General features: G+C 44.4%; 1 protein-coding gene and 1 long non-coding RNA gene across 2 annotated transcripts in view; one reads left to right on the forward strand and one right to left on the reverse strand.

The window, feature by feature from the left end:
• The first annotated feature begins 5,545 nt into the window (after positions 1-5,545).
• Positions 5,546-21,681, forward strand: LOC133248205 (uncharacterized). Its single transcript, XR_009736635.1, has 2 exons — positions 5,546-6,154; positions 19,725-21,681. It is a non-coding gene; the product is annotated as an uncharacterized LOC133248205 (long non-coding RNA).
• LOC133248200 (antigen WC1.1-like) overlaps positions 12,743-27,591 on the reverse strand; it is a 62,232-nt gene continuing 47,383 nt past the window's right edge. Inside the window, exons 9-20 of the mRNA XM_061418020.1 lie at positions 26,025-26,333; positions 25,616-25,933; positions 21,131-21,223; positions 20,739-21,053; positions 19,209-19,523; positions 18,822-18,863; positions 18,425-18,739; positions 18,141-18,173; positions 17,461-17,598; positions 16,986-17,075; positions 15,978-16,115; positions 12,743-13,030 (exon numbers count right to left, since the gene is read on the reverse strand). Of these exons, the coding sequence (XP_061274004.1) occupies positions 12,885-13,030; positions 15,978-16,115; positions 16,986-17,075; positions 17,461-17,598; positions 18,141-18,173; positions 18,425-18,739; positions 18,822-18,863; positions 19,209-19,523; positions 20,739-21,053; positions 21,131-21,223; positions 25,616-25,933; positions 26,025-26,333 (2,252 nt within the window). The 3' untranslated portion in view covers positions 12,743-12,884. The remainder of the gene's footprint in view (positions 13,031-15,977; positions 16,116-16,985; positions 17,076-17,460; positions 17,599-18,140; positions 18,174-18,424; positions 18,740-18,821; positions 18,864-19,208; positions 19,524-20,738; positions 21,054-21,130; positions 21,224-25,615; positions 25,934-26,024; positions 26,334-27,591) is intronic.

Here is a 27,591-nt window from a genome sequence, read left to right on the forward strand (position 1 = left end):
GGCGTCAGGGTGCCATCCGGGGTCTATATAGACCACCCCTTACACCCTCCCTCCTGAGAGCCAATAGCGACACCTTTTACCATTTCAGGCACTATCAGAGGCTGCATCTGCCACTTTCTGAAGCTCAGACACCAATGAGCTTCTGAATCTTCAACATCTCCTTATATGAGCAACACGGTCCTTTGAGCTCCTGCTTCCGTAGTCCTGACAGCTGGGTCCCACCACTGGGACTGGGGTAGAAACGGTTCATCAAAAATCATGAGTGCCTTTCTCTCCCCTGATCAGCCTGGTCAATATCTGCAGACTGTGAGATCTCACAGGGTCTGGGTGTGGAATCTGTTGACCGGTGGAGAATAACTTTTGTAGAATCGAGCATTGATCTTCCCCAGCACTGAGCTCAGGGTGGAAGCAGAGAACTACAAGAAGTCTTGAAACACAAGAGTATTTATCAGGTCAGCAGAAAATGAGGACCAGGAGTACAGGAATTCACAGGTGACTGTGAAGCCATGAAGTGAGATCCATCAAGTTGGGCAGATGAGATTGCAGGGTTTTCCCCCTTCTCAGAATGATCTGGACACTTGGTCCTGGAGCATGTGCCTGCATGCTCAGTCGTGTCTGACTCTTTGAAACCCCTGCACTGTAGCTCGCCAGCCTCCTCTGTCCAGTGGATTTCCCAGGCAAGAATACTGGAGGGGGTTACCATTTCCTTCTAAAGGAATCTTTCTGACTCAAGGATCAAATCTGCTTCTCCTGCATTGGCAGGCGGGTTCCCTATAGGGACATTCAGACATGTTAACTCCCTTTCCCTTTATTGCATTTCATTTTATGTGAAGTATCTCTTGCAGCTAGTCACTAAATGATTCTGACAGAGAGGAAGAGATTGCTATTAAAGGAAACAAAAAGAAAGTAGGAGTCATCATTCAACTCTAGCCCACCAAAATAGGAGCAGGGATCTCTAGAAGAAAACATGGGGCTTCACTGATGGCTCAGCAGTAAAGAATCCGCCTACAAAGCAAGAGACATGGATTCAGTCCCTGGGTCGGGAAGATCCCCTGGAGAAGGAAATGGCAACCCACTCCAGTATTCTTGCCAGGACAATTCCGCGGACAGAATGGCCTGGCCAGCTACAGTCCATTGTGTTGAAATGACTTGGGCACGACTAAGTGACTAAACAGTGAAAACAAGAAGAAAATTATACTTTAGAAAGACTAAAGTTTTCTAAACTTCACATGTACCCCCTTTGTATGCTGAGAGTATGGTTTGATAAGATTCAGAATACTTTTGTATTATAAAACCATAACTAAACAAGACACAGAATATAATTTAAGGGAACAGCTCCAGAGAGATGGGGAAATAGAAAGTCTGCTACATGATAGCTGCAGGCAGGGGGCAAAGAAGGGGTGAGTGAAGCAGAGAAGAGAAAGGGGTTCATGCTGCCTGAAACCACCAATGAACCCATCTCCTCTGTTCTGCATTTAAGAGGAAAGGTGGCGGCAAGAATGGAATCCCAGGTGGGTTGAGGGGACAGATGCAAGCAGAAGGGATGATGTCCAGTGTGGCCATTGCTGCCTTGTTCTGTTTCCACTCATCAGAGAAGTCCCAGATGCTCCCCCAGAAGGTACCCCAGGGATGAATAGAGAGACTGAGAAGGGCCGTAAGTAATGCAAGATAGAGCTCCCCCATCGAAATTCAAGGTCACTAATGTGCTGCCCCCTTTCTTCATGCTGCCTCAGGCTCAAGATTCCCATGATGAAGCCCTATGGTCCACACAACCCCACCCTGAGGCCCCCTCACCCTGACTCCATCTTTTCAGCACAGATGTAGAAGGAAGTATCTGTGACACACAGACCCCAGGATCCCCACCGGAGCTCAGAGACAGCTTCAAGAGCCACCCACGGCCCACCTTAAGGTCTCAGTAGGGCCAACACTGAGGGCAGCTGCAGGTTAGTCCACAGCCCTGCCACATCCCCCACCGGAGGGACCCCTCATCCCAGTCAGCAGACACAACTTCTCTGTCCCGCCATGCCTGTTCTTCATACTTGAGATGGGAAAAAAGACAGTTGAACACATGCTTTTCTTCCTCTAAATATGCTAATATTTACCCATTATTTATTTAAGTATCACTTCCTTGTCATCTGGTCCTCTCACACTCAAGCCCCGTGACTGTACCTGACCCCATCTCCTTCTATATCTGGACATTTAACACGTTAATGATAAAAACTTACTATAAATATCAAAACCAAAATTTATACTCAGTTGATGAAGTAAGACCAGGATCTGCTCAGTCACTTAGAATTGATGCTCTACTCTCTCTGGGCCCAGAGTCATCATTCCTTACCCAGTTGTGGAGTCCACACCATCACCAGAAACCACCAGCCAGACACCGAGAACACAGGACGTGCTTCCTGAGGTCCAGTCATCCCTCCCACAGGATGACACAGGGATGCATTTAGTGAACCAGGTACACATGGTCTCAACTTGGGATGGAGATCTCACAGGTAAGATGCTGTTAGCAGCTCCAGACCCTTTATAGAAAGGGATGGGCTATAAAGAGTGGCAAACTCAGGGCTGGCAGCCTGTCCCCACAGCACCCTCTACCCCAGAGCTGGGGGTGCAGGGTCAACATGGACCAAGTCACCCTCGGATGAAGCTACATCTTTCTGACACATAAAGAAATCTCAGTATCCAATCTCATCAAAGATTTGAAGGAGGAAAGTTTTAGGGAGGACACTAACCCAGCTGTGTCCACAATGAACATGAGAGAGTGCAGTACAGGGTCAGGAAAACAGGCTCAGGAGCCAGACTGCCTGGTCTTGACTCAGTTTAGCCACATGCCAAGTGCAGGCCTTGAACAGGGGGTTCTTACACTCTCTGATTAGTAAAAGGAGGGTGATGATCCCACCAAGACGACTGATTTTGGTGAGGATTAGGTGAGTTGGCATTAGCATGTGATATTACAACACTAGTTAACAGTAGTACATGTGCCGATGCTGATGTGCTCAGTCGTGGCCAATGCCTTGTGAACCCATGCCAGGTTCCTCTGTCCATGGAACTCTCCAGGCAATAGCAGTAGTGCATAGTAGTAGTAGTATGTACTACTGTTAACTTGCTTTCCTGATGGCTCAGATGATAAAGAATCTGCCTGCAATGCAGGAGATTTGAGTTCAATCCCTAGGTCAGGAAGATTCTCTGGAGAAGGAAATGACAACCCACTTTGGTATTCTTTCCTGGGAAATCCCATGGACAGAGGAGCCTGGAGGGGCTACAGTCCATAGAGTCGCAATGAGTTGGTCACAGCTGAGTGGCTAACACACATACTTACACATGTAGTAGTAGTAGAGAAGCAGTGTTAGGGCATCTCCCACCATCTCATCCCAGGAATCCCAGGACTCTAGAACAGGAATTCAATTCTGTGACCTGGAGCCCTGGCTGAGGCTGTCAGAACTCGCCCAGGAACCACATGCTGCGACGGTCATTGGTGCCAATCAGAGTTGTGAGTCTTCCACACATCACTCCTTCTCTCTGTGCCCCATGTAACTGCTCAAGAACCTCGACCTTACCATTGGTGAGCTTTTGTGAATTAAGTTGTTTACTTAATCATTTTACCTTATAAACTCGAATATACTTTTTGTAAAACATTTTGTGTCTAATTCACCTCCATATCCCCAGTGTTTGGCTAACTAAAAATCGTAATGATGTCTCTTGTATACCTGAATGAATGAATGTCAGCCTGGTATTTTACACAAATCATTTCAATCAAAAAGAAATCTTTTGAGAAATAATTTAATTTGTTGTGAGGATGTAACAGCACAATGCAAGCTGCATCATTTGTTTTAATGATATTTCAATACTGTTAAATGGTATGAGCTATATATGGTTCACTTCAACACATTTATGCAATGAATGCAGTAAATTTCAATAACTAGAAACAACCTAGCCCCAGCACAAGAGCAGTGCTGAGACAGCCAGTTCTAAACACGTATAAATGCTGCAAATTTCTTTGTATATCTGAAGATAAAGAAGACAAACCACAGAACACTGACAGGTGAAGACCATGAAGCCTCCTGTTCTGGTCTTAATCAGATATGGCCAAGTGGTCAGGATGTTTAAGTATTTATCATTTGGCATATTTTCAATTCAAACCACACACAACTGTAACAGGAAGAAATTTTGTTATAAAAAAATTTAAACATCTTCTATGTTGAATTAGAAGTACAGAAGTAAAGAGCAGAAAGAATCTTGTTCTTTTACTTAGGCTAACTGTTTGTCCTTATGGATTGTGAAGCAATACAACATGTAGCATTATTATCCCCAAATCACCATGAGAAAATGGTGGTCAGAGGTTCAGTAATCTCTTTGCTAGGCAAGTTAATAATTAAACCTGCTTGCTTGAGGAAAATTTCCTCAGGACCAATCAGACAGACTAAAATACAAAATATTTTTAAATTAAAAAAGAGGTGTACAACTCTAAAGGAAAATGATTAACTGAGTTGTTACAGCAAAGCGTTGGAGACGCCCTTCACCATCTGCGTTCCTTGCATGGATGGGACCAAGGTTAGTAAAGACTCCTTTACCAAAGACCACTTCATCACAAGAGCATGAAGGAAAGAGCAAGGTCATGAGCTGGCTGAGGTCCCGCCCATCACCTTTGTTCAGCCCATTACAGTCTATAACCAGAAACATTGAACAGAGTGTAGCCCTCATTCACTCCTCCATAGTGCAACACCAGATACCCAGAGACAAGAGCAGATCAAAGCTAAGAAATCAAAGACAAGCAGATTCTAAGTGGAGAGCATGCAGACAAAGGGTCCTTCCCTACTGCTGTTGGAAAGGAAGAAGCCCTCCCACCCCAGGAACCACCTGTGGGAGGAGAGACGAGAAGATGCCTCCTGAAAGAGAGGAAGACCAGTCTCAGCAGGGAGCTTGAACTAGAAATGACAAGACAGTTATTACCATGAACCCGAGCTAAGTTGAGGGATAAATTTTAAATGGGAGAGTCTGTGTTAACTTTATGGAACTTTCAATCCACACAAACATCCCTTGCTAGTGCACAAGATGAAATCCGTGATAAAAATAGAGAATATTACATTTATGTATATTTCAATTCTAGGCTAGGCTAAGGCTAAATCACTTCAGTCGTGTCCGACTCTGTGCGACCCCATAGACGACAGCCCACCAGGCTCCCCCATCCCTGGGATTCTCCAGGCATGAACACTGGAGTGGGTTGCCATTTCCTTCTCCAATGCATCAAAGTAAAAACTGAAAGTGAAGTCGTTCAGTCGTGTCTGACTCTTAGCGACCCCATGGACTGCAGCCCACCAGGCTCCTCCGTCCATGGGTTTTCCAGGCAAGAGTACTGGAGTGGGGTGCCATTGCCTAGGGACACATTTTTAAGCCCATTACAGAAAGAAAATTCATAAGTCTTCTCTTGTTTTTAAGAGCACAGAGTTGTCACGTCTATGAACTCTTTCTAATTCCTCCAGCTCAAAATTACTGCTGTGTTTATTTAATCTGTAAAACCTTGCTCACTGTCTCTAAAGTGGGGGCTTCTTGAGAGGAAGTATTGTGTCTTACTCTTCAATATCTCTTTAAAGTCAAGTAAAGACACATAGAGAGAGCTTAACAAATAGTGGATAAAGAAAGAAATGAATGCATAAACAAATGCTGAAATCACCCTGCAGTTAGTGATACTAGTGGGGAGGGTGGTGGGGGCAGGGGAGACATGAATCTGACTACTCCCACTCAGCACAGACAGAAGTGGAGTAAGGAGCCAGAGACACACCAGACGAAGGAACCAGATACAGAAGGCCTTCTTCAAATCCCATTCTGGGGATGGTCTAATGACATTTAATTTCTGCACAAAATTGTACCTCAGAAACTTCACCAAGGCAAGGAAAAAAAAAAAAAAACTGACAGCATTGCTACCAAGGACGTGGCATCAATAGTAATATTCATCAAATAGCTCTTTCTCTGTCTCCCAGTGACTCATTCTGGCCAATGAAACGTGGGTGTTGTGACCTGTGTCACTTCTGAGTAGAGGCATGAAAACCCCATGCGACTCTCTGGTTTCTCTCTTTCCTGCCCCAGAAGCTGCGTGTTCCACTTGGTACACGTGTAAGCTAGTGGAGCCTCACTGACCACAGTACTTTTGCAGGTTGGTAATGAATGTGTGTATGCATGTGTGTGTTCCTTCTGAGATTTTGGAGTCAGTTGTTCCAGCATCAGAACAGAGCCTATTCTGAAGACGTGAAAGGAAGACAAAATCTGCCACATGAAGCAGGTACTTTTCTGGATCTCCTCTTCCTTCTGTGTCTTCATCCCACGCTGCTCCCTCAGGTCTCAACTTGATTCCTCTTTGGGGCTTGGTTGATTCCTAGTCACCATCACTGATTAACCAACAACTGGATCCAAACTTCTGCTTAAGAGCATCCACACCTGGTGCAGCTCCTCCTCCCTTTACATCAGTCTGTGCTGACAGTTGTGCTTCCATTTCCCCATTTTTGTCTCTGAGCATCTTGACCTTCATCCTTAAACAGCTCTGAGTTAGTCAGTTCATCATCTTTGATCTTATTTTTACATTCCACCAATCCTGTACTAATGAAAAGCAGCATGTACTTTCCAAACCTCTTCTGTTTCTTCTTGATTTCCAGAACAAATCTGATTCCTGGATTTAGTTCTCCATGTAGTTCATTAAATTCTTCACCTTTGGGTAAGAAATAATTTTGCTGAATTTTTTTCCCCTCAACTGAAGCAAATGGCACATTCAAAACCTATCTCCTTGTGACCATGCAACCGAAAGGTATGTGTGAGGGGTCCAGCTGCTAACCGCTCAAAAGCCAGTATACAGGCCAGGTTGGTGGAAAGAAAAGTTTGTTTTATTTCAGATGCCAGCAACTGGCGGGGACGGTGGTGGACATCGGTACAAGGGCCGACTCCACCCACCCCATGACAAGAAGAGGGTGAGAGCTTATATAGCAGAGCTGGGGTTGGGGGAGGTTATATGCAGAAACAGCACAGTCATCTCTAACAGTCATCTTCAAATTGGTCATCAGTGGTCTGATTAGCATCATCTTGGTTGTCTTCAGTTCATTTCAGTCACTCAGTCGAGTCCAACTCTTTGTGACCCCATGGGCTGCCGCACAACAGGCTTTCCTGTCCATCACCAACTCCCAGAGCTCGCTCATACTCATGTCCATCAAGTTGGTGATGCCATCCAAAACATCCACTGGTTGTTTTAGGTACAGTTAATCTTTAGTACCTGTGTGTACTTGTTCCCATGTCTTTGTGGTCAGTTCTCAGAATTGTGGATGCTCAAGTCCAGGGTACAGTGTGGTCATCATGTAGTTCACTGCTCCACCTGGTGTTTTGTGTCTATAAGACAGCTCACAGCACATGGCTCAGAATATCATCTATAACCCTTGAGAAACAACTAAACGTCCTTGACTGTGCTTAATGAGTACATTATTATTAGTTAGTCTCCTCTGACTGTTTTCCTTTGTTTCCACATTTCTCGCTTCTCCAATTAAACATATTCTTTGACTAAAGTTTTCCACAGGCAAAAGGCACGCAGAAGACACAGTGAAGGGGCAAGGATCATAGAGTCCTCTCTGCTTCAACCACAGCCCTAGGGCCCCCCTTGGGACTTGGAAGGGGCTGGTGCAAGGAGAGGCTCTGAAGAACAGGTTTCATTAACTTCATGATTAACCCACCTATGCTCAGAGCTGATGTAATTACCAACTGCAGAGCTATTGAGTTCTTGTGGGTGGTGATTCTTAAACCACTGCAACCTAAGGTTAGTGCCTCTGGGGTGGCACTCAGAGTTCAAAGCCTGAGTGATTGCTCAGACTCAAAGTCTATGAACTGAGGCTCTATTGCACATGGAGCTTTGGTGCAGCTGAGTCCTGCCCGCAGACCAGCCTCAGAACACTGGAAAATACAGCAATGTGTTCCTCCTTTAACATCAAAGACTCTGTGAACAGATCTCTTTTCCTTGTCATCGAATGTTTCCCAATCTGGGCATGCTAACCAAGGCTCCTGCAGTCTGCAGGCATTGTCTGAGGCCTTGCTAGGGCCCAGGATTGGAGTGAGGACTGTGCCTGTGTATAAGCTCTATATTTCCCCTCTTTATAACTTCACAGATGCTCAGCTAATATTTATTGAATGGCTGAATGGCACTGTACTAAATATTGAAGATAAATTATCTTAAATACAAAAAATCTTTCTGAAAACATCATTTAGCTAATACTTTTGTTTTAAAGACAAATGTTTCTGGCAATTAGCAAGGCAGAATTTGGTTTTCAAAAACAAGCAGCTATCACCTACAAATATGTCACAACGAACACTGCAAATCTCTCTCTCTAAGCATACACAAGACAAACCACAAAGTACCTACATGTGGCTTCTTAATAAGTCTTAATCAAACCCAACTGAGGAGACAGGATATTCACATGATTTATCATTGGCAGTTTTTTCATTAAAACCACACAGCAATATCACAGGAAGAAGATTTGCAATTAAAAAAGTACAGCTGCACCATTGATATGACGTAAGGAAGCAGATGAGGTGCCCAAAGACTTCTTTGGCTTAAAATAACACACAGCTTAATTAGTCTTTCACTTTTCGAAGGAGAGTCCTCTTCAGCTGATCTTGAAAGATGATGTGGAGACCAGGACAACTCAATTGTTCTGCACAACAGTTAGAACTGTGAACTGATAATTTTGGATACTGTTGCTCTTTGAGTCCCTTCTTGTTACTTTTTGTGAATCTACTGTAGATTTTTACATTTCTGTTGCCACATGGCTCACATAAAACATCTTAGAGGGACAACAGTAAATACTGTACTGATAACAAATTAATTCCAATGATATGCAAAAGCTCTACCTTTTTATCCCCTTCTACACATTTTGTTTTGGATGTCACAATTTACCACTCTCTATATTGTATATCCACTAACAAAATATTTTTCTCTATAGCTATTTTAATACTTTCTTTAGACTAAAGCTAACTGATTAGCACACTACCATATTACAGTGTCAGAGTATGCTGAATTGGATGCAGTATTTACACTTACAAGTCTGTTGCATATTTTCACTTCTTTCATATAAAAATTAGCATCCTTCATTTAGTTTGAGGAACTCCCCTCAGCAATCTTGTAAGACAAGCCTAGTGTGGTGAATCCCCTCAACTGTTGTTTGCTTGGGAAAGTCTTCATATCATCTTCATTTATGAAAAACAACCTTCCTGAGAAAAATATTCTTGGGTGGTAGGCTTTTTTTTCCCATAAGTTTGAATATATCATCCTTTCTCTCCTGGACAGTCAGGTTTCTACTAAAAAGTCCACTGATATTTTTAAGGGAATTTCTTTTTTTGAGCACTTACTTTTCTCTTGGAGAAGGAAATGGCAACCCACTCCAGTGTTCTTGCCTGGAGGATCCCAGGGACGGGGGAGCCTGGTGGGCTGCAGTCTATGGGGTCGCACAGAGTCGGACACGACTGACGTGACTTAGCAGCAGCAGCAGCACTTTTCTCTTGCTGCTTGTAAAATTCTTTTTCTTGATTACAAGCAATGTGTCTTGGGGATGATCATTTTGAATGAATTCTGAAGAGTGACCTATTAGCTACATGTACTTGGATGTCTAAATCTCATCAGATTTGGGACTTATCTGGTATTATTTCTTTAAGTACAATCTGTGTCCCTTTCTCCCTCTCTTGTCCTTCTGGGACTCCAATAATGTCCAAGTTGTTTCTGTGAATGTTACCCCAGAGCTCACACAGGTTCTTTCACTCTTTTTCATTCCTCTTTTTCTTTGTCCCCTGGCTGGGTAATCTCAATGGTCCTGCCTTCTAAGTTACAGAGTCTTTTGCTGTTGTTGATGCTCTAGGTAGCATTTTTCATTTTGTTGCATTTCATTCATTGTAGTCTTAAGCAACTGATCTAACCAGTCCATCCTAAAGGAATTCAGTCCTGAATATTCATTGGATGGACTTATGCTGAAGTTGAAACTCCAATCTTTTGACAACCTGATGCGAAGAACTAACTCATTAGGAAAGACCCTAATGCTGCGAAAGATTGACAGCAGGAGGAGAAGGGAACGACAGGGGATGAAACGGTTGGATGATGGCATCACCGACTCAATGGACATGAATTTGGGCAAGCTCTAAGAGTCCGTGATGGACAGGGAAGCCTGGTGTGCTGCAGTCCATGGGGTCGCAAAGAGTCGGACACGACTGAACCACTGAACTGAACTGAATCTTAAGCAACTGAATCTCTGTTTGGTTCATTTTTCTGTTTTGTTTCTTCTGTTATTCTCTTTGCCTCACTGCAAAGCTTAAGGGATCTCAGTTCCCCTACTGGGACTGAATCCAGACAACAGCAGCAAATGCACTGAATCCTAACCACTAAACCATCAGCAAACTCCCTGTTTACTTCTTTTTTATGCTTTCTTTCTCTGTTTTAAAAAAAAACTCTGAATTTATTCTGTGAAGTAACACCCTAGCTCAACAATTACTGAGCCCTAGCTCAATAATTACTGAGCCTGAGCTCTAGGACCCGCAAATTACAAATAGGAAGCGATGCTGCAACCCCTGAAGCCTGGGTGCCTAGAACCTGTTCACAATAAGAGAAGGCCACACATGGAGAAATGTGCTGTCCGCAGAGAAGAGTAGTGCCTGCTTGCTGCATTTGGAGAAAGCCCATGTGCAGCAACAAAGACTCATGCAACCAAAAATTGAAAACAGTAATAATGATGATGAGAATTTTTTTTAATCTTATTTTCTTCATATATTGTCTTCCTGAATTTCATTGTTTATCTGTGTTTTCTTGAAGTTCACTGAGCTTCTTCGTGTGTGTGCCTTATTTCATCATATGTCATCTATTTCATCACTTCCCAAGTGAATAGACATGTGAGATGCCCTGGAAGAAGCCCTGGACATCTTACCATCCCCAAGCACAGCCTAGAACTATGAAGACTGCAAGCGTGAGTGTAGGTTCGAGCCCTAGAAACCATCCAGAGTCATCAACCAAGTAACTGGGTGGGTCCAGCTCACAACCAGGCCAGCACTCTCAGGTTTTATATTAGTGCAGCAGCTTGTCCACATGCCCACAATGGAATTGACCGGGAGTGGGGATAGGGGTGGGGGCCAGGGGGGGTTGTGGGGGTAGTGCTGTGTAAACGCAATCTTTACTTTGTCACTTCTTCATGACAGCTCTCTCTGCACTGAGGAGTCACAGCATGATAACAATTACTTTTTCAGTTCAGTTCAGTCACTGAGTCCTGTCCCTCTCTTTACGACCCCATTAATCACAGCATGCCAGGCCTCCATGTCCATCACCAACTCCCGGAGTTCACCCAAACTCATGTCCATCGAGTCAGTGATGTGATCCAGCCATCTCATCCTCTGTCGTCCCCTTCTCCTCCTGCCCCCAATCCCTCCCAGCATCAGGGTCTTTTCCAATGAGTCAACTCCTCGCATGAGGTGGCCAAAATATTGCAGTTTCAGCTTCATCATCAGTCCCTCCAATGACCACCCAGGACTGATCTCCTTTAGGATGGACTGGTTGGATCTCCCTGAAGTCCAAGGGACTCTCAAGAGTCTTCTCCAACACCACAGTTCAAAAGCATCAATTATTCAGCACTCTGCTTTCTTCACATTCCAACTCTCACATCCATACACGACCACTGTAAAAACCATAGCCTTGACTAGATGGACCCTTGTTGGCAAAGTAATATCTCTGCTTTTGAATATGCTCTCTAGGTTGGTCATAACTTTCCTTCCAAGGAGTAAGCATCTTTTAATTTCATGTCTCAATCACCATCTGCAGTGATTTTGGAGCCAAAAAAAAAAAAAAATAAAGTCTGACACTGTTTAAGCAATCTTGAAACAATCTTGAAACATCTGAAAAATAGATGTTTTCAAAGAAGCCCCTTGATCTGAAATTCTTCCTCTAAGAGATCAGTCATGTCAGATGCCTCCATCCATATCTCTGAAACATAAATAGCCAAATGTTCCTGGTCTTTCTATCTACATTCATTCTTTTGGATCCCCTCTGCCTAAGTCTCCACTTTCTTGCCTTCTTGTCCCATCTGAATATAGGGTGTGGGTGAGCACCAATTTGCCTTCCATCAACTTGAAGATATATATGAACTGATATAATTCACTTAGAAGGAGAGATCCTTGGAGAGACAAGAAATAGCACCATCCTAAAGAAATAGTAGGAAGATATAGAGAAGAAAGAATGGATTTATAAAATTTGGATAATCAAATAGATATGGGAGATGAGCAAAGAGGTGTCTGTATCCACTAAAGAAATTAAAGAGAGATGAAAAAGGAAGAGGTAGTTATGTACAGTTAGATTATTAATTGCCCTGTGAATATTGAGGCAGGATAAGGAAAGCTGTATCCATTCTCTTCCACCAGCCAACCTTCCGCTTTGAAACTCATACCAGGCTGGTGTCCAAGAACAAGTTACAAACTGGTGATGTGACATCTCAGAGGTGTTTAGAACTGTTTTGTTTTGTTTTGTTTTTCCACGAGTTCATCTTGTTAGGAAGGAGTGTGAGAATGTAGACCAATTTTACATCCTTTTCTAAATAAGAGTGACCTGGAGCACTTGTGAGCATGCCCTCATTAGCCTCTAAGACAAGTGAGAAAGCAGGTCAGCCAATTAATATTGCATTTCCTTTGAGAAAGATGGCATTTGAGGACCAATCCTCTAAAAGTATTTGACATGGAGCTTGCTAAATTAACAGCACAGCAAAAAGTTAATTTATTCAGAATATTTCATTTTGGGCAATTTTCATATGACACAATTCCAGGTCAGCACTACTCTATTGAAATACAGGCAATTAGAATATCTGAGGCTTCATCTCCTAGTTAATACAGCATCATGAGAAAGTCACTGGGGATGTTCCCAGGGCACTGAGTTCAACATCATCGTACCCAGCATCCCCTTTTTTCCCCTGGAGCAGCCAGAAGCTCTCTTCTCCTTCCCCAGGATCAGCTGCCTCTCTGGAGAAGTTCAGACAAGAGCCTGAAATAGAAAAGAGAAGTTTGATTAGAACTGAGACACGAGGATGGGACAGAACCCTCTGGTGGAAGGGAGTCAAGCAAGTGCTTATGACAAAGCATCCCTGGGACCCAGGTGTGGGGAGGGAGGCTCAGGCTATTTCACATGAGTTCCAGTGAGGATGCATCCCAGCTGTCCTCTCAGATCCACTGCATGTGGTCTCCTGGGCCTCAGTGCATGGGGAAATCCTGCATCACAGGAGATCCGTGCTCAGGAGCTCTGGGAGACCTGCTTCCAGGCAACACAATACCAAGGAGATGCCCAGCAACAGTAAGAGTCATGAAAAGGAATTTAAATGTTCTCCTTTCACAGGTGATAGATGCAAATTCACAATAAGAGGGAGACTGGAGACAGGAAAAATCTGAATTCCTCACTCACAACCCAAGTCTGCTCTTAGTTGACTTGACTCCTGTCCCCAAATATCCACAAATAGTATCACGGGTGCCCCCACAGATATCTCCTCCCCAGAAACTACACAGGCCCTCAGATGGAGAAACACTCTTTTCTAGAGAATGAGGGTCTTCTTGCAGCTACTGAAATATCAGTTTATTGTGATACACACAGTCAAAGGCTTTGCCATAGTTAATAAAGCAGAAATATATGTTTCTCTGAAACTCTCTTGCTTTTTCGATGATCCAGCGAATTTTGGCAATTTGATCTCTGATTCCTTTGCCTTTTCTAAGTCCAGTTTGAACATCTAGAAGTTCACAGTTCATGACCTGCTGAAGCCTGGCTTGGAGAATTTTGAGCATTACTTTGCTAGCGTGTGATATGAGTGCAATTGTGTGGTGGTTTGAACACTCTTTGGCATTGCCTTTCTTTGGGATTGGAATGAAAACTGACCTTTTCCAGTCCTGTGGCTACTGCTAAGTTTTCCAAATTTGCTGGCATATTGAGTGCAGCACTTTCACAGCATCATCTTTTAGGATTTGAAAGAACTCAACTGGTATTCCATCACCTCCACTAGCTTTGTTCAGAGTGATGCTTCCTAAGGCCCACTTGACTTCACACTCCAGGATATCTGGCTCTAGGTGAGTGATCACACCATCATGATTATCTGGGTCATGAAGATTTTTTTGTATAGTTCTTCTGTGTGTTCTTGCCACCTCTTCTTAATATCTTCTGCTTCTGTTAGGTCCATAACATTTCTGTCCTTAATTGTACCCATCTTTGCATGAAATATTCCCTCGGTATCTTGGTATATTGTTTTGACCAGATCTCTAGTCTTTCCCATTCCATTGTTTTCCTCTGTTTCTTTGCATTGATCAGTGAGGAAGGCTTTCTTATATCTCCTTGCTATTCTTTGGAACTCTGTATTCAAATGGATATATCTTTCCTTTTCTCCTTTGTTTTCACTTTTCGTCTTTTCTCAGCTATTTGTAAGGCCTCCTCAGACAGCCATTTTGCCTTTTTACATTTCTGTTTCTTGGGGATGGTCTTGATCCCTGCCTCCTGTATAATGTCATGAACCTCTGTCCATAATTCATCAGGCATTCTGCCTATCAGACGTAATCCCCTGAATCTATTTGTCACTTCTACTGTATAATCATAAGGAATTTGATTTAGGTCATACCTGAATGGTCTAGTGGGTTTCTCTACTTGCTTCAAGTCTGAATTTGGCAATAAGGAGTTCATGATCTGAGCCACAGTCAGCTCTCAATCTTGTATTTGCTGTCAGTATAGAGTGTCTCCATCTTTGGTTGCAAAAAATATAATTAATCTGATTGCGGTACTGACCATCTGATGATGTCCATGTGTAGAGTCCTTTCTTGTGTTGTTGGAAGAGGGTGTTTGTTATGACCAGTGTGTTCTCTTGGCAAAACTCTATTAGCCTTTGCCTTGCCTCATTTTGTATTCCGAGGCCAAATTTGGCTGTTACTCCAGGTATCTCTTGACTTCCTACTTTTGCATTCCAGTCCCTTATAATCAAAAGGACATCTTTTTTAGGTGATTGTTCTAAAAGGTCATGTAGGTTATCACAGAACAGCAACTTCAGCTTCTTTAGCATTACTGATTCAGCATAGACCTGGATTACTGTGATATTGAATGGTTTGCCTTCATGTATGTGACAGTGTAAAGATATTATTAAAACACTTGTTCCACCTTTGAATTTGATTCAGTTCAGTCAATCAGTCATGCCTGACTCTCTGTGACCCCATGGACTGCAGCACAAAGGCTTCCCTGTCTATTACCAACTCCCAGAGCTTGCTCAAACTCATATCCATTGAGTCGGTGATGCCATCCAACCATTTCATCCTCTGTCATCTCCTTCTCCTCCTGCCTTCAATCTTTCCCAGCATCAGGGTCTTTTCTAAGCAGTCAGTTCTTCGCATAAGGTGGCCAAGGTATTGGAGCTTCTACTTCAGCTCCGTCCTACCAATGAATATTCAAGGTTGATTTCCTTTAAATTGACTGGGCTGATCTCCTTGCCATCCAAGGGTCTCGGAAGAGTCTTCTCCAACACTACAGTTCAAAAGCATCAATTCTTCAGCACTTAGCTTTCTTTTAAACATGTTGAATTAATTGATAAGTTTCTCTTTCAGCCATGACACAATGTTTGTGGGATCTTAGTTCCTTGACCAGGGTTGAACCTAGGCCCTAGCAGTGAAAGTGCAGAATCCTAACCTCTGGACCACCAGGAGATTCTGTAATCTATAAACGTTTATGCAAGTATATCACATACAAAGTGATGTTTATGTCACATTATGGAGACATAAATGCCAAAAGCAGAGTGATTCCTCACTCCTTGCAAGGAGTCTGACAGCATTAAATATGGCATATGTTCAAGATGATGCTACCAAATATATGAGATTACCTATATTTTGAATCTCTAGGGAGGCTGGGCATTGAGGAGCAAAAATTCACTCTTTTCAGATAGAAAGATTGCAGGGGATGAACTGACCCCACTCACCTGTCTGAGAGGACCTCACCCCATCCTCCTTCTCTGGGAACACTTCCTCCTCATTCCCCTGAGAGGCAGAAGGAGTTCCAGGCACTGGTACTTCTTCAGCATCATCGTAATTTTCAGCAGGGACATCAGTCCTCTGATCTGGGGGTTCCAAGAGCAGACAAGGGAGTGGATGAAACCGCAGTGGGTGGGTTGGTCTGGGGAATACCTAAGATACCTTCTGACCCAGAGTTTCTGAGTTTCTGAATAAAGGCACCAATCACTCCTTGTTTCAAAAGACTTTTTTCTCTAAGACCATGTTTCATTTTGATGTGTCCATAAGCCAAAACATGATTTTACATATCTTAATATTTTCTGGGGGAAACTACATATCTCAAAGCAACTCTTTCACCACTGAGCATTGCTAAAATATTTTGACAAATTGTGCTTTACAGATGTTATTTTTTTAAAACATTGTGTGCCTGTTGTGATTCTGGACACAGAGAGACCAGCCCCAACATGAGACATCACAGAACTGCCAGAGAAGAAGGATGAACCCCATCTGGACACAAGGGTTGCCTCTGGTCCATCAAAGGAAAACCATTCCCCTTAAATCTCCTCTCTATGAGGGAAACTCTCCTCCCCAGAGCCCAGCCGAGGCAGGTCCACCTCTATTTCCTGGACTGGATCTGTACTCACTGTTGTCCTCACCATCTCTGGTGTAATACGGCAGTTTAGTCAGTGAGAAATCTGATGGGAAGCCTCATGTGGAGACAAACATCACACAACACACAGCATGAACCTCCCCACACCCACGGGACCTGTGTTAAGGCTGAGAAGGGACAAGCCTGGCTTTTGCAGTGTAGACAGAGGCTGGGAGGTCACGAGGCTCTGAGAGGCCATCCTGCCTCTTTGGAGGAGCCGTCTCTGTGAGCCTGGGGCACACATGGGGTCTGCAGATGCTGAGAAGATGTGCACAGCTAGTGGGTGGTGACAACCAGAGCTCCCAGGAGGGCAGACAGAGACACTCACCTGGGCTGCCCAGACCTTCCTTCTGGGTCAGAAGGTAATCGAGCTCCTCATACACAGCTTCAGCAAGAGCATCTTCATAGCTGGATAAGGCTGAGAGATCCCTCAGCAGGTCAGAGAAGCTTCCCCAGGTACCCCAATCCAGCCAGCCCACCTTTATCTCCCTGGTGCTCACATGGGGGCTGCCAGGACCTCAGCATCATCTCCTACCCCATGCACCATGTCAGCACCTTCTCCCCTCGTCTGACCCTGATTACAGCTCAGCGCCAACTCTGTCTGGTCTCACAGGACAGGCCATGACTTATGAGAGTTCACACCCCAGTCCTAAAAGCTCTGTCTACTCAGCCCTTAGAGCTCAACACGGAGCACATGGAGTCTGCAACTCAGAATAGTAACTGGCCCAGGTTCCCCTCCTCACACCTGCCCCATTTCCCGCCTCCACACACTCTCCTGGTCCCCAGTTCCCCCTGCAGCCCACCTCTGCGCTCTGCTCTCCATCTGAGTAGCTGAGTCACAAAGATGATGAGGACCAGGAAGAGAAGGGCCCCCAGGATGAGGCAGAGGATCCCAGGCAGGGAGAAGATGCCAGGGAGAGGATTTGAGGTTGTTCTGGTCCCTAAGGAGAACAGGAAAAAGGGCTGGAGATACTCTTGGGCACAGAGAAATGTGTCAGCATTTTCAGGAGCTCCGGACAATGGCGTCTCAGCTTCAGAGAGTGTCAGGGTTCCCCCAGGTCTCGTCCTGAGACAATTCGACTCCACTCTGGCCAGTGTGGCCCCGAGGCAGAGATGGGGATTGTCAGGGAGCTGCCCTGCTGAGACAGCCTCTGAGGACCCAGCTCATCCCTTCTCCTTGGGCTTCAGGAAACAGAACATCAAACAGTCCAGGGACCTGCACCTCTCTGATGAGGAGCAACACTCAAGGTCGGGTGGGAGTTCCTTAGATTCTATAACATGGAAACCAGACTTCCTTGGACCCCGGGCATGAGAATATTTGACCCTGGACATCAAGGCAGGGGATTTCCCCAGTGTAATGCCCTGGCTGCTCCCCAACAGCCATGGCTCCTCAGACTCTTTCTTATTCGGAGCTGTCAGAGAGCCCACAGAACATGTCCCCAGTACTGAGTATTCTCCCTTGCCCATGGATGGATCACAGTACCTGCTGTAGTCGTGGGCAGTGTTGTCCTTACACCTAAAGAGAAAAACAGTAGTATGGGGAAGAAGAATTGGCCAGAACGCAGGGCAAATCTTTTCCCTCCTGAGCCTGAAATCACCCCTCAGTCTCCACAACATCAGTGTCCAGTTCTCCCAGCTTCTGTATCATAGATCAGGGCCCTAGGACCTGGACACTGTCTGAATACAACTCCCCACCACGCCCGGCCCAGCCCACTGCCCCTGCGCTGCCCCAGCTCACCCAGGGTGGACCCTGAGCCCCTCACTCACCAGAGCACCTCACACCAGCATCCTCCTTGTGCTTGCAGTCACTCTGCCCCCAGGGCTCCGCAGCACAGTCCCACAGGGAAGACTCCTGGCCCCCACACCGCACCTCGTCCAGCCAGATGCTCCCATTTCCAGGGCCGAATGTCGCAGCCCGCACGGCTTCCAGGGCCTGGCCACAGCCCAGCTGCTGACACACCACCTCAGCCTCTGCCAGGCTCCAGGAGTCATCGCACACAGTGCCCCAGGAGCCGCTGTGCCAGACCTCCACCCGCCCTGAGCACTCGCTGTCTCCTCCTCTGAGCCGGAGCTTCTCTCTGTCTGAAAAGGCAGCAGCCTCTCCTGTGACTGCCCTGGTGGAGGAAGGAGCCCCTGGAAGCCACAGGGGAGGGGGCTGACATACCTGTGCAGGGGGCAGCAGTTGGACAGCTCTTGGGTCTTCTTACTGCAAACAGCAGGGATACAGTGGATCAGGAATAGCTGGGGGAGGTCTTGTCCCCAAACATGAGTATCTAAGGTTTTTTGTCACAGTCAAATGACAAGAGACCACAGAAGCTTCATCATCTACTTGGCTGAGAGGTTCACTGCATGTTATCAGCAGCTGAAATTACTTTATCTAATTAGTTGTTTACCATAACAACAGCAAACAAACAGACACAGAGACAAATACAAATATACACCTACATTTTGTAGACTCAACCAAAACCCATCAATTAGGTTTGAAAATATGAAATCATACTAATGACATCCTACATGGTTGGCAGTGACACAGAAACAGAGAGTAAGTCACCTGCACACAAGATGTAGGCTTCCTCCTTTGGAGAGCATGAGTTGTAATTCCAAGGGTCAGAAGGACACTGCCAGAGAGAGGGGTCAGTTCTCTGGCACTGGATTCCATCTACCCAGTGGGGTCTAGAACCTTCCCTGAGACCAACAGAGGTGTTGAGACTTCCACTGTCCCCACAGCCAAGCTGACTGCAGATGATGGACACGGTGACATCATCCATGGGGCTGCGGCAGACGCTACCCCAGGTCCCGTTGTAGAAAACTTCCAGCCACCCAGCACACTCCTGGTCCCCGCTGACCATCCTGAGGGCCAGGAACTCTAAGATCGAAAGGGAGGAGACAGGACACAGTGAGCACTCCACTCAGAGCTCTGGGTTTTCCTCTACCCCAGAAATAGTGCCCATACACCCCTGACCCAGCGGAGGAGATGCCCACTGGGTGACAAGACTGACTTTTACCTCCCTTTCACCTGACTTTGTCCATTAATGTCTATATACCTATTTCTACCACAACAATGTAGATATGAACAGAGAGGAAGACCAAACTGGGCAGCTGCAGTGACGGGAGCTGAATTCTGATTCCTGACAAAACTTCTAAAAGAACAGAAAATGATGTGGACAGTGAGGTAGTTGACAGAATAATGGACCCACAGAGATGTCCACAGCCTAATCCCCGAACGTGTGACAGTCACCTTACATTTCAAAAGAGATTTTACAGACGTGATTAATAAGGACCTTGGGATGGAGACATAAAACTCAAATATTGTGGATTAACCATGTGAGCCCAGCCTTACACATCTTTAAACCTGCTATTCTGAGAAATGCATCATCTTTCCCAGCTCCAGTCAGAGGGAAATGTGAGTGAGGGAGAACAGTTGGAAGAGCACTGTTGTCTGAAGAAGAATAAAGAGGGCCCTGAGCCAAGAAATGAGGCCACACAGAAACCACAAAAGGCTGGGAAAGGAGTCCTCCCCAGAGACTCCAGGAAGAATGCAGCCCTGTGGACACTTGGATGTAGGCCCACAGAGACCCTAGTTAGACTCCTAGCAAACATAACTGTAAAGGAAAAATCTGAGTTTTCACTATGTCAGTCTCCTCTGCCCATGGGATTCTCAGGCAAGAATACTGGAATGGGTTGCCATGCCCTCCTCCAGGGGATCTTCCTAACCCAAGGACTGAACCCACATCTTTTACATCTCCTGCAATGGCAGGCAGGTTCTTTACCACTAGCACAACCTGGGAAACCTAGGATTTCCAGGTGTTTCTTCCACGGATAACCGCAGAGTGAGCCCTGCTTTCAAGTGTTAACTGTAAGAAACAGCTCTGTCAGGTAACACTACTGAGAATAAAGGATCAGAATCTCAGCTGCCTCAGGAGGAAGTGAAAGCACCCAGTCTTCATGTCTGTTGGAAAGACAGGCTCCATGGGAGGAAGCCTCCTTCGCTGGTCCTTTCAGCATCTCTCCCTCAGGGCTCAGACCCCGTCCTCCAAGGCCCCACCCCTCCCCCAGCCTGTGGACAGTGTGCAGCACAGACCTGAGCAGATGACCCCAGCGTCCTCCTTGTGTCTGCAGTCGTGCCGCCCCCAGCCCCGGGAAGGGCACCTCCACACGTGGGACTCCTTTCCTGTGCAGTTCAGGTCGTCCAGCCAGATGGGCCCTGGCCCTTCCCCAAAGTGAGCTGACCTTGTGGCATTGAGGGCTTCTCCACAGCCCAGCTGCCTGCACACCACGCGGGCATCGTCCAGGTCCCAGCCATCATCACAGATGGTGCCCCAGGAGCCCTGGTCAAGGATCTCCACTCTCCCAGCGCAGGGACCACCCCCGTCCACCAGGCGGAGCTGCCTGCTGTCTGAGGAGAGAGAAATGGGACAATGGGGTGGTGACCTCAGGGGTTGAGTAGCATCTTCTGTCCTGTGGGACTCTCACCTAAGCAGTAGGGGGCGCTCTCCTGTGAGGCCACAGAGCCTGCTGGTTCAGACACGGAGTCGTTGCACTGGGGCAGCACCCGGGTCTGGTTTCCTGCAGAAACAGCAATGATCAGGGGTCTGGTTGGGTTGAAGAACAGGAAACTGAATTAAACTAAATAATAACCTAGTGATGGTGTTTGAGATGAAAGCTGTAACAGCAGTGAAGTTATTATAGAGTTCAGTTTCTCCATGGAGAGGTCTGCTTCTGACAGTGCCACAATTTTTGTTTAAGCCAAGCTTTACACTGAGAATGAGTTAAATAGTGGGTTCTATACCTAAATCTATATCAAAATAGAAGAAACAAAACAAAATCTTTTCTGAAAGATTTCTAAAAGTTTTCATCTTCCGTGTCTGTCACTAACAGAAGGGAAAAAAACTCATATAAAAGACATCAAATGGAAAATCAAAAGGAAAAAGAAGACATTCCCCAAAATTTCCCCAAATATTCAACTATTAGAGTTACCTGACAGAGAATTTAAATAGCCCTGATTACAGTGCTCTTAAGATTAATTGACAAGATGTTTTTCTTGGCAGAGAAATTTTAACAAAAAAAGAAATAAAAGTTCTAGAGCTAAGAAACTTAATATTTGAATTTAAGAACTAAAGAATGAATGTATAAGCACATTAGATCAGCATAAGGCAGTTATTAATACAGAAGATCAGAGGACAAATATTCTATTAGGTTGGTGCAAACATCACTGCGGTTTCAGACCACGAATTTTAAATCATTATAATTAGGCTCAGACATATCTTTATTAATCAAAATAGGAACCATTACAATCAACATATTTTTGCCAACGAGAAATTAGTTTGTTTTTTCTTGTAGTGTAAAGCTGTGCTTTGGGATTTGATGAACTCTTGCAAAGCATTTTCTGCCTCCTGTTGGTTGTGGAAGCATTTTCTCTGCAAAAAGTTGTCAAGATGTTTGAAGAAGTGGTATTCAGTTGACGGGAGGTCAGGTGAATATGGCAGATGAGGCAAAACTTCGTAGCCCAACTCGTTAAACTTCTGAAGCGTTGGTTGTGTGATGTGTGGCCAGGCGTTGCCACGGAGAAGAATTGGCACCTTTCTGTTGACCAATGCCGACTGCAGGTGTTGCAGTTTTTAGTGCATCTCAGTGATTTGCTGAGCATACTTTCCAGATGTAATGGTTTCGCTGGGATTCAGAAAGCTGTAGTGGATCAGACTGGCAGCAAGTTTGGCCTTGGGAAGTGCTTTGCAGCTTCTTCTCAGTCCCACCACTGAGCTGGTCATCTCCAGTTGTCATATAAAATCCACTTTTCATCACAGGTCACAATTCAATTGAGAAATGGTTCATTGTTGTTGTGTAAAATAAGAGAAGATAATGCTTCAAAATGACAAGTTTTTTGATTTGTGGTCAGCTCATGAGGCACCCACTTATCAAGTTTTTTCACCTTTTGGCGTTTGCTTCAAATGCCCAACGACTGTAGAAAGGTCAACATTCAGTTCTTAGGCAACTTCTCATGTAATTGTAAAAGGATCAGCTTTGATGATTGCTCTAATTGGTTGTTGTCAACTTTCAATGGCGGGCCATTGCACTCCTCATCTTCAAGGTTCTCATCTCCTTTGCAAAACTTCATTTAAATAAAATTCTTTATTATTTATTTATTTTTGGCTTTGCAGGGTGTTTGCTGCTGCTCAGGCTTTTCTCTAGTTGTGGCGAGTGGGAACTAGTCTTTGTTACAGTGCGCAGGCTTCTCACTGTGGTGCTTCTCATGTTACGGAGAACAAGCTCTAGGGCTTCTGGGCTTCAGTAGTTGTGGTTCCCAGGCTCTAGAGCACAGGCTCAATAGTTGTGGTGCACAGGCTTAGCTGCTCTGCAGCATGTGGCGTCTTCCTGGACTAGGGATTGAACCCATGTCTCCCGCATTGGCAGGCGGATTCTTTACCATAGAGCCACCAGGGAAGCCCTGCAAATCTTCTTGAACAACCACTGAACTATATGTTCATTAGCAGTTCCTGGACCAAATGCATTGTTGATGTTGCAAGTTGTCTCTGCTGCTTTACGACCCATTTTGAACTCGAATAAGAAAATCACTTGAAATTGCTCTGTGTCTAACATCATGTCTATAGTCTAAAATACATATGAAATAAGCAGCAAGTAATAAACCATTAGCAAAATAAAAAGCAATAAATACACATTAAATGATGTGTAACATAACCAAATTTATTTAAGAATGCATTCCAAGATCAAATGGCAAATTTCAATAATGCAAAACAGCAATGACTATTGCACCAACCTAACTGCAGGTCACATGGTAAGTGTCCTGGTTATACTGCTGTGTAACAAATTTCCCCCCAAAATTTAGCCACTGGAGGAAAAAATATATACTTCATTTTGCTTAAGACTTCCTGAGTCAGCAATTTGGGAAAGGCTCAACAGTTCTGTTTTGGGGTCTTTCAGTGCTTGCACTTAGGTATCATCTGGGGCTGCAATCAGCTGAGAACTGGACTGAACCTGTGGTTACTAAGGAAATTCCTCATAGTATTTTAGTGGTAAAGGGACATCATGACAGCAACCTAATCCAGAAAGATTTTATATGTTCAGAGAGAAATGAGACAGAATGAACCAAAAACTAGCATTGAGGGATTCCAGTTAAAGGTCATCTGGAAATGTTTATATTATTCTTCTAACTTTTCAGTGTCTCATATTACATCAAAATTTAAAAAAAAATGTTAAAAGGTGAAAACAAGTCAGAGATAATTCATTCCTAGGACATCGTCCATAAAAGAAATACTAATAACATAAAAAATAAATAAAATGCTTAGGAAAAATGTAGAAGAAGGTGGACAAAACTTCTGAGAGAAATTCAAGACCTAGCTAAATGGAGGGATATATTATGTCAATGGCTTCCCAGATGGCTCAGTAGTAAAGAATCTGCCTGCCAGTGCAGAAGTGGGTTCAATATCTGGTTCAATATCAGGGTCAGGAAGAAGCCCTGGAGGAGGGCATGGCAACCCACTCCAGTATTCTTGCCTGGGAAATCCCATGGACAAAGGAGCCTGGCAGACTGCAGTCCATGGGTCACAAAACACTTGGATGCAACTTTGTGACTAAACAACAATAAAAATTATGTCAATGAATTGAGAGATCCAAAATTGTCAAAGTCAGTCATTCCCAAATTTCTATGTAGATTAAATCTAATCTTAATCAAAATACTCTTATGCTAATTTTTTAGGGAGTGTGAAAAATAACAAGCAGATTCCAAAATTTAGACAAAATACAAAATACCAAGAATGACCAACACAGTCAGTAAGAAAAGGAACAAAGTTAAAGGAGTTAATATAAAGTAACCCCTGTAAATTAAAATTATCTAGACTTATTATAAAGTTATAGTAATTAAGAAAATGCAGTATTGGTGCAAAGATAGACAAATGATACAGTGGAACAGAATACAGAGTCTTTAAAAGGACTCAGACGTATGTGCTCTTCTGCTTAAGATAAAGGTAGCACTGCAGGGGGAAAAAGTCTCTCCAGAAAAAGATTCTGAGTGAATTGGATGTCCATGTGAAACATGACTTATCTTACACAGATATCAACCCCAGAAGGAAGGTACAATTACATGCAAGAGAAAAAGAAACTTTTGGAAGATACTCTAAGAGAATATTTTCATGATCTTGGAGAAGGGAAAGTTCTTTTTAAAGGGATATAAGAAGTATTAAATATACAGGGAAAAGTTGGCAATTGTATTAATATTTCCTTCAAATTAAAAACTTGCTTTATCAAAGGATCCTGTACCATTTAGAAAAAGAAAAGACCAAGTGTTAAACACACAAAATAAGTAACATATATTTGTGCCCCAAGTCATTGTCATGCTACATTCTAGCATCATATTTATAATAGTCAAGAGCAGGAAACAACTCAAATCTCTAACATCAGTTGAATGGATCAATGGCCATGTTATCAATGAAAGCAATATTCTACAGTAATAAAAATGAATAAAGTACTGCTATAAACAACATCATCAGTGAATCCTAAACATAATGTTGAGTCGAAGAAGTCACACACAAAAGAAAACACACTGCATCATTTTATATAAAGTTCAAAAACTGATAAAACACTCTATGATAGTAGAAGTTAGATAAGCAGTTTTCCCTGGAGAGGAGGGAGGCCAGTTATTGGAGGCAACAGTGACTCTTGGGGCTGGGAATGTTCTCTTTGCTCCTCTGGGTACATGACTGAAGTCTACACATATTGCTTATACACTGTCTTCTATGATCATATGTCAATAACAATGTTGCTTTAAAATATATTATTCCCCTTCACACTTCTTGCCCTAACCTGAAAAATGAGTGAACAATGAGGAGCACCATATTTCATCATGAAATATCTTCCAAAGCCAGTTTTCCCTCACTCTCTGCTCTTGGGGACATTTCACTCCAGGAGCATCCTAAGTACCAATAGCCCTTCCCTGTCTCTTACCTGAGCAGGTCACAGAGGCCGTGTTGCCATGGGAACAGTCAGGACCACCCAAGGCAGTCACAGGGCAACTCCACAGGAAGGACTCTGCCCCCGAGCAGTGAAATCGGACTGTTGAGATCTGATCACCTCTCTCCACCAAGTGTGGTCCTCTGGGGGTGGAGATGGCGACTCCACAGCCGAGCTGACGACAGACAACATTGGCATTGGCCAGACTCCAGTGGGAGGCACAGAGCACTCTCCATTGTCCAGAAATCTTCATCTCCACCTGCCCCTCACATTGAGAGGAGCCATTTGTCATGAGTCGGACTTCTGAGTATGCTGGTAGAAGAAGACAGAGTTTCAGCAAAATCACATGACTTTCTCACCTGAACAGAGTGTGCAGGGAGGTTAGTCCTGACCTGCATCTCACCTGAACAAACAACCTGAGCAGCTCCACTGTGGTGACAAGTGCCCCCTGGACAAGGCACTCTGGGGCACCACCAGAGCTTACGTTCCTTCCCCTCACACCTGAACTCTTCAGCCCAGACCTGGCCATCAGACTCTCTGAAGAGCTTGTGTCCCAGAACAGACACAGCCTCGCCGCACCCCAGCTCTGCACAGATGACTTGGGCAGTGGGGAGTGTGAAGTTTCCATCAGACACTGGGGTCCAGTCTTCTCCAGGACGTACTTCTACTCGTCCTGAGCAGGGTCCATCGTCTCCAACCAGACGCACAAATCCTAAGAAAACAACAACAAGAAATCCAGTGAGTGCCCATAGACCTGGTTTGGCAATTGGAAACAATGTCACAGGCAATAATGTGAAAATTTTTCTTTTCCAGGAGTGGTGCCTGGAAAGAGAATTGGACAGTTATTTTCAGAATTTCATGAGCAAGTATTTTCAAGACCAAGTTTCTGAAAAGAAACCCTGAAGGATTTTCAGGGTCAGTTTGAAATGGCTGATTTCCAAAAACATGCATTTTGAGGTTAATTAGGGATGTGAATTTCTCATCTAGAGGCCTGGAAACTACAGAGCCCAAGGATACTGCTCTGTAGTGGGCACCAGGCTCAGGTTCAGAGCTGTACTAACCCAGAGTGAAGTAGATCCATGGGCCTCAAGAGGTTAGAGGACTAAGTGCCACACAAGGTTAGAGGGCCATCCTGAGATTTCTGGGGCCAGAATACTGGCCAGTTTTCTCTCAGGAAACAACACTTAAGTCTCTGAAGATAAGGAAAATCACGCAGGCTGGATCTGTGAGTGCTCAATGACAGTAGACAGACTTCTGGCTTAACAGGAGGAAAGCTAGACATTATAACAAGATTTCACACATGTTTCTTAAAATTTTTCACAGTGAAAAATTCCAAGAATTTCTTAGGTGACCTGATTTTGGAAAGTTGTCCAGAAATCAGTTTGGATAGGAAGAAAGCTCAGAGTCATAGGAGAAGGGGCTGGTCATAGCCATCTTTCTTGAAAGCTTAGAATTTATCAAAGAACCTGGGAGAGAGTGAGTTCTCAGTGGGAGCATGTAAAACAGCTGAGGTTTTTAATTACTTCATACTAGACATGTGATGGAGAAGGCAATGGCAACCCACTCCAGTACTCTTGCCTGGAAAATCCCATGGGCGGAGGAACCTGGTAGGCTGCAGTCCATGAGATCGCTAAGAGTCGGACATGACTGAGCGACTTCACTTTCACTTTTCACTTTCATGCATTGGAGAAGGAAATGGCAACCCACTCCAGTGTTCTTGCCTGGAGAATCCCAGGGACGGGGGAGCCTGGTGGGCTGCCGTCTATGGGGTCGCACAGGGTCGGACACGACTAAAGCGACTTAGCAGCAGTAGCAGCAGCAGACATGTGAACTTTAGGAAATGCTAAAGAGTGAAGATGAGTTAAAGTATTTTAATCCTGTCTATATGCTATTTTTTCCTTTCCTATTTGGGTTCTTGAGAAATAGCTACCATGCTATAAAGAAAGAGAGGAAGAGAGCAGAAGGCAAAT

Source organism: Bos javanicus, chromosome 5 (assembly GCF_032452875.1).
Source record: "Bos javanicus breed banteng chromosome 5, ARS-OSU_banteng_1.0, whole genome shotgun sequence".
Classification (NCBI taxonomy): Eukaryota; Metazoa; Chordata; class Mammalia; order Artiodactyla; family Bovidae; genus Bos; species Bos javanicus.